The 7,185-nt window shown below is 36.2% G+C and overlaps 1 protein-coding gene across 1 annotated transcript; it reads left to right on the top strand.

The window, feature by feature from the left end:
* The first annotated feature begins 2,068 nt into the window (after positions 1 to 2,068).
* en1a (engrailed homeobox 1a) lies at positions 2,069 to 6,372 on the top strand. Its single transcript, XM_081367729.1, has 2 exons — positions 2,069 to 2,677; positions 5,332 to 6,372. The coding sequence occupies exons 1-2, from the start codon at positions 2,302 to 2,304 to the stop codon at positions 5,643 to 5,645; spliced, it is 690 nt and encodes a 229-aa protein (XP_081223855.1). The 5' UTR covers positions 2,069 to 2,301; the 3' UTR covers positions 5,646 to 6,372.
* The last annotated feature ends 813 nt before the right edge of the window (positions 6,373 to 7,185 follow it).

A 7,185-nucleotide genomic window follows, 5' to 3' on the forward strand; every position in this document is an offset into this window, starting at 1 on the left:
TCACACAAAATCTGTTGCTCCATCAATGTTCAACACAACATTTTTTTTTTTTTTTTTCTGCAATCATACACTATGGGAGCAGTGAAAAGCACAAAGCTGTGCCTTTAGCCCCTTTGGACCAGTTTAGTCGCCTAATTGAAGAATCTGTATTCTGTATCTGTAATCTGAAGTGGAAATGTAGGCCACAATCACAATCTGAAGAGCTTTGACAGATGCACATCTGTTCTGCGAGCACATTCTTCACGCATGACTGAACGCGTAACGATATCTGTGATCCGCTGCACACCTTTACTCACATATAAAACACTCACACTGGCATGGCAAGAACCCGAAGAAGGCATATATAGGTATATATACATGTCTCTGCTTAAGGATTATTCACCATGTGCATGTTTTATAGCCCCAATTTACATTTATAGAGAAACATTTTTTTATAATGTGTTTCCGTTAGAGTTCAAAAGAAATTGCGATAGTTGGGTAACGAGCCATGCTTTTGGAAAACGCGATTTAACAGGTTAGTTATCGCAACTATAGGCCATACTGAAGTTCTGAATGTATAAAATTTGTAGAATAGCCTAGCAGAAATTCATTTCTGAGAATAACGATTGTCCTCGATTTTTACGAATATCAGCCCTGGTGTTTGTAGGCTACTGAGCTCACAATAAACACATTTTAAACCGCTGAAAGTTACACCTAACACTGAGCTCAATACGCATAATCATTGGACTATATCCAGGCTCGTTTACATTTTGTTTAACAATGAAAAAATACATTCATCATATTTTCACAAAAACTCAGCCATGTTAGCGATAAAATTAATCACTGGGCATTTAGCTGTCAGTTCAGCCATTTATGCAAATAGAGCTTTTGCTACAAGCCAAGTGTCATCAGGATGTGTGTGTGTTGTGGCAGCGCTTTAACTCTGTTGTATTCACTGTTATCTGTGTGATAAACGCCCCACTGATCGCGTTGAATGCTTGCTAATTAAAAGCTATAAATTATGTTTCTATAAGGCGCGTCTGTGAGAGAGATAGCGGGCTCTCAGTGCCTGCTCTTCAGAAGGAGCTGGTAATAGGCCTACTGTCGTCATTAGAAATTAATTAAGAGCAAACGCGATAGGCTCGTATTTTAGGCTATATATTCCAATCTGACTTTCAATTGTCCTGAATGAGGTCTAAATTAAATGCAACGTATTAGGCCTACTTTTTATCTCCAAAATTATTATTAATTTTTTAAAGGCTACTAGTAAAAGTTACCATTTGTATAACAGATATAACAGTTTTACTGAAACCATGGTTAAACTGGTTTAGTTAATTTTGTAAGGGAATGTGATATACAATATGAATAGTAGTGGTAGGTTAGCCTAATATTTATTTACATAGCCTAGTTTTCTATTTAAATTAGTACATACAAATTTTTGTTTATATAATATATGTGTCTATATCTCTCTATCTATCTATCTATCTATCTATCTACACATAATAATATAATACATGTCTGTATATATTAGGCTATTATATAGATATTATATACAGTTTATATACAGTATATAATATTTGTATAATAATATATACACACATATATTTTATAAACACATGTTTTTAATGTTAGATGCCATTAAGCGCGATTAATCGATTTGACTGCACTTTAAATTAAATTAAGAAGGCACTCTCTTATCCACTTGCCAAGCTGATTTGTCTTTGGCTTTAAAAGTGATGCAGGCATATATTTTTTTGCAAAGTATTGTTATAGATCTACATGAGGTATTTTGTGATCTTATAATTAATTTAGTAGGCTATGATATTATTTTACTAGAAAAATCTGTAAATGGCCAAAGATGTCTGAAGACATGTTTTCGAGTCTAATTCTCTCCTCTGTCTGTTTGTGTGGACGGTGGGTGAATTTGCGCGTGACAGGAGGCAGAATGTTTGATATCTGCGCGCACAGGCGCGGAACGGACACTCGTGGCGCGCAGAGCTCTTTGTCATGGATAGGCCCGCGCTCATCTGCGTGATCTCATGTGTTTCCGGTTAGCGGCCACTAAGAGTGGTTGTGCACGAGTAGAGCTCCGGAAAAAAAGAGGTGTCAAACTCGGGTCTGGTAATGCAGAGGGTGTGCGAAACCTGCGCGCTGTCAGTCCTCGCGAAACGCGCTCGAGGTGACAGACAACACGCGAGTGTTATGTCAACAAGTTGACTTACAACATGTGGGGAATTAGCGCGCTGGCACGGATACCTAGATAACGTTATATTTTGGAGCAGAACAGGTTATATCCACGCGCAGAAGCGAGTATCAGCTGTTATGGAGGAGCAGCGGGATCAGGGTGAGGAGGACAGTGTTTCTCTGGCCTCTCCGCAACACGCGCACAGAAACACGAACTTCTTCATTGATAATATCCTGAGACCGGACTTTGGCTGCAGGCGCGAGCGGGGCGCGCGTGCGTCAGTGCGGGGTGTTTCTGCCAGGCGCGCGCTTTGCCCGGGTTCATCATCATCATCATCATCATCATCAGGCTCGTCTCCGGTCGGCGGGCGGGTTCCCGAGGCCGAGAGAGGGAGCACAGAGTCATCCAGTGCTCTGAGTAGCCCAGGTGAAGGTGAAAGCTCCTCGCCCGGGAAAGACTCCCTGTGGCCCGCATGGGTTTATTGCACGAGATACTCTGATCGGCCTTCATCTGGTAAGGCATGGTAACAAATAAAATACTTCTGTTAAGTGTATTTTCTTTCTGTGTTGGCCATATATTATATTGTTACCTAAACTAAAAGCAGGAACATGAAATGTATTTTAATTCCTTTAGTTTTCTGCTATTTACGATCGTTGCGATTTTACTTTCACAAGCTGGAGAAATATTCGAGCTGAGGAAAGCACACACACTGTAGGCTAAAAGTGCCTTCCTCTATAGGGGTTCATCAAACCCTAATGTACCAATTGCTGAAACACACACAGGCACAGAAAAGGCCATAATTTACAACATGCACGATCCAGACCTATTAATACACTGTACAATAATGGGTTTCCATTTATAAGACAATATTTTTTTAATTATTAATTTGAGTTAGTTAATTTATTATTAATTTTTACAATTTTAAATGCCGCAAATATTTGCATTAATCATTTGACCAATGCAATTAAGGAAACGTTGACTATAAACGTACGACAATAATAATATTAATATGTAAATTATTATTATAATAATAACAACTAGATAGGTAAATATTGTAAAGCTTGTGAAAGCCTTGACTGAATGTTTAAAATATATTGTAGAATTCAAGACTGAATTTTTTAAATAACAAGGACAATAATAGCCAATAATCGTCGTCATCTTGGAAAAAGTCTTGTCAGACGCATTGACTAAACGTCGCTTAAAAATAAACGTTATGTAAACGTCTTGCAAGAGCAAAAACTAAACTATATAATTGTTGAATATATAGCCTATGTTAAAATCTAAGAAATTAGCAAACATAATCTGTTTGTTCGATTGAGCTCGAATTTTATCTTTACGCTTGTGGCTTTTGTACTGTTATAAGTTAGTGACATTATTAATTTATTTACTCTCGCACATTTAGCTTATTCTTTTTTATTTCGTTTTTTTTTTTATCAGATGCTACATTTTATTTCTCTTTCTCGTTTAAACATTTAAAATTGAATGAATGGATGATTTTTTTTTTTTTTTTACTTTTTTTACTTTTTTTTTCATTCCCGTGGAAGGTTGTAGGCTATAACCTAAAGTCGCTCAGTCTCTTATGTCTTTGCTGAATTTTGCATTTAAGAACTGGACGTCATAACGAATATAATTTCAGTGAGCACTTTTTAAAATAACCATTTTTTCTCGATGTGAAGAACATAAAAAAAAGGTTAAAGGTTCTTCGGCTACTTTTAAAATAAGAAACAAGTTAGACTCAATTATGACTCAGTATTTTTTATTTGTAACACCATCAACATCATTAAAATATAGTTCATATGTCCACAATACTAATGTCAATACACATTGATAATACACACAATATCAATAGCCTTTGTGTAGAAGTTAAATGAATACATAACGATTCAGATAAAAATGATTCTGTGGTTAAGTAAATACTACTGAAAAAAACTAATTTAATTTAAAATAAGTTGTAATTTAAAATAATACCTAAATAAGTTAGTTCAGGCAAACATTTAAAAACGAAGTAAATTCTATATTAGTGCTCAATTTAAGCTTACATAAATTAAAGCGTAAATATCAGCATTATAAAATTAATTAAAATCTCCTCAACTTTCTGATACCGGTGTTCCCATCATGCACTGGGACATACAAAATAATAAGATTGAATGTTCACTGTTTTCCAGCTGTATTTACTGTATTTTATAATTGCTTTTGTTGTTGTGTAACTTGCTGTTTCGTGACATCTAGAGTTCATTTTCTATTCATACTCAAAAATGATCCATTGAATGTTAGCGTTATTGTGAGATCTGTGTGTTCGGGTGGGTATCATTTTATTATTAAGATATGTTGTCCGTATTATTTACTTAGATGTTCTAAGTTATGCGTTCACTTTAAACTTGGCTTAATTCAGTGCTATATTGTTGGAGTAAAATGGGTACTGCAAATAAACTTCAGTTAAGTAGAAATTACTCAAACTTTAACTGGCAAAAACTCAAACTTTTTACTTTTCTTTGTTAATTTTACTTAATTTAGTTAGGCCTCATTACATTTAGCTTAATTCCATGTGTGAAATTTACTTACAAAATCTGTGTGCAAAACCTTGCAAAATTAAGTAAATTTTACTTATTGTTACTAAGTGATGTTGAAATCAATCGCATGACTGGAATTTCCAAGCTATTGTTGTTTAAAATAAGAAGAATCTCTTCTGATGTGCATTTAAATGCAAGCAACAGCCGTCATTTCACCATCTGGGTTAATATAGACCCTATATAGTCCGGCTATGAACACACTTCTAGCCAGAATAACCTTGAGTTTACGTTTACATGTCGTTTTTTGCCAAAATAACTTGCGGGATGATATTCCATCATGTAAGCAACGTAAACAGTGATTAGCCTACAAGGTGTTTGGTTTCATTTTTTCACTCATTTCATTTCTGTGTTATCTAGTTGTCTATTCTTATGCTATGGTTTAAAGGTCTATTAAATTTTCTCTGACTGCCCAAATTTTGCCTTGTTTTAGCCAAGACGTCGTCTTTTAAACGCAATAGCCTATTGCTTGCTGGGCCAGCGGTGTGGCATCATGACAACAATACCAGTGCTCCATTGTGTGTGTAGTCCAGACTGGCTTTGGCACTTAATGAGCTGGTTGATATTCATGGATTCCTCTCATTGTTGTCTCCACACAAGGCCCTCGAACCCGGAAATTGAAAAAGCAGCATTGCTCCAGTGAGGACAAGCGAGGCAGAACCGCGTTCACGGCCGAGCAGCTGCAGAGACTGAAGACCGAGTTCCAGGAGAGCCGGTATATCGCGGAGCAGCGGCGCCGGGCACTGGCCCTCGAGCTCGGCCTCAACGACGCGCAGATCAAGGTCTGGTTCCAGAACAAGCGGGCGAAACTCAAGAAGGCCAGCGGCTTCAAGAACGGGCTGGCGATGCAGCTGATGGCGCAGGGACTGTACAACCATTCCACCAACACCGTTCAGGAAAAGGACAGGCACTAGCAGAGCAGCCCGATCTCATGAAAGTGCGTATCTATAGCACGAATTGTATTTATCGCGTAATTTAAATAGCCTACGCAACAACAACAAAAAAAAAGTTTTTACGTGCATGATACGCACTTGATGGCTTGTAATAGGCCTACGCACGTACTCCAATTCAAAGGGACATACATATTACCCAAGGGGTTTACAATGCGAGTCGTAGCCTCGTAATTTTTGCATATAAATTGCACGATAAATACAATTCGTGCTACAGATAGGCTACTCATTTTTAATGAGATCGTGTTCAGCAGAGACAAGGAGAGAAAGGACAGAGGGAAGTGAAGCAAGAAAAACTATAGTACTTGACCGGACGACAAAAATGGGAGATCATATCAACCTTTTTTGGACGAGCGGGTGTTTTTTATATGTGGAATTGATGAAAACGCTGCCCTCTGATTTTGAGGATTCAATTCAAATCGCGTTTGTTGTTTGAAATTGTTACATGCAACTATCTGTCAAATGGAACTTTACATGTCATCAACAATTCTTGTTTATGCTGTTAAAAGCAATATATCTTCGTGCCAAAGATTTTATTCGATTCATGTATTCATATTACAATAGGCTACATTTTTTATATTTTTCTTTGCTGATGGGACTTGGGATAATAATGGGATACTTATCTGATATCAGATATTATTCTTTACAAGATATTTAATACTGTATCCAAATAAAAACATTTTGTACCTGCAAAACGCTGCCATTTATTCTCCTGGACTTCTGTTACTTTGTCCCTTTATTATTATATTTTTCAGAGAGTAACCAAAGTCATCAAACTCGCTTCGTCTTGTTTCGCCATTATGTTTAGGCTACTCAAGTTTCTTGACTCTCGCATAATTTTACATGACAGTCTGTCATGTCAGTTTATAGAAATATGTAATGCAAGTAAAACAATATAATGTGACATCTCCACACAGACAGCGTGATTATAGTCTGATGCATGTTAAATCAATAGACCATCCAAAACACTAAACGACTGAAACTGCTCAAATACCCCAAATAAGGTTTATTAGTTAACATTAGATAACGTATTAACTAACATGAACTAACCATGAGCAATACATTTGTAACTCTATTTGTTCATCTTAGTTGTAAATTTGTAAATACAGCTGCTAATTGTTTGTTCATGTTAGTTCACAGCGCATTAATACTGTTGACAAGATGTTAATAAAGTATTAGTAAATTAACCAGATTAATAAATGCTGTAAGTGCAGTTCATAATTACTTCATGCTAACTAATGTAACTAATGTTAACTAATTAACCTTATTGTAAAGTGTTGCCGCAATATTTAAATATAGACTGATAACAACAGATTTATTTATTTATATTAATTTTATATTTATGTGGGAAGACAAAGACGTGGTGCAAAATATATCGTGTTAACTGAAAGAGTAGCTATACAACACTTGCATACTAGCCTACTAATAGTCTACGTATAACAATAATATTTTGATTGAAGGGAAAGTAAAGCTTGTTATTTCTAAACTGTTATCCGCTAATCCC

Source organism: Scardinius erythrophthalmus (assembly GCF_964197995.2).
Source record: "Scardinius erythrophthalmus genome assembly, chromosome: 6".
In the NCBI taxonomy this organism is placed as follows: domain Eukaryota; kingdom Metazoa; phylum Chordata; class Actinopteri; order Cypriniformes; family Leuciscidae; genus Scardinius; species Scardinius erythrophthalmus.

Bases quoted from the DNA above. Each gene is read 5' to 3' on its own strand.
- en1a (XM_081367729.1), top strand. From the start codon at position 2,302: ATGGAGGAGCAGCGGGATCAGGGTGAGGAGGACAGTGTTTCTCTGGCC. The intron at 2,678-5,331 runs GTAAGGCATGGT...TCTCCACACAAG, and splicing joins CTCTGATCGGCCTTCATCTG to GCCCTCGAACCCGGAAATTG.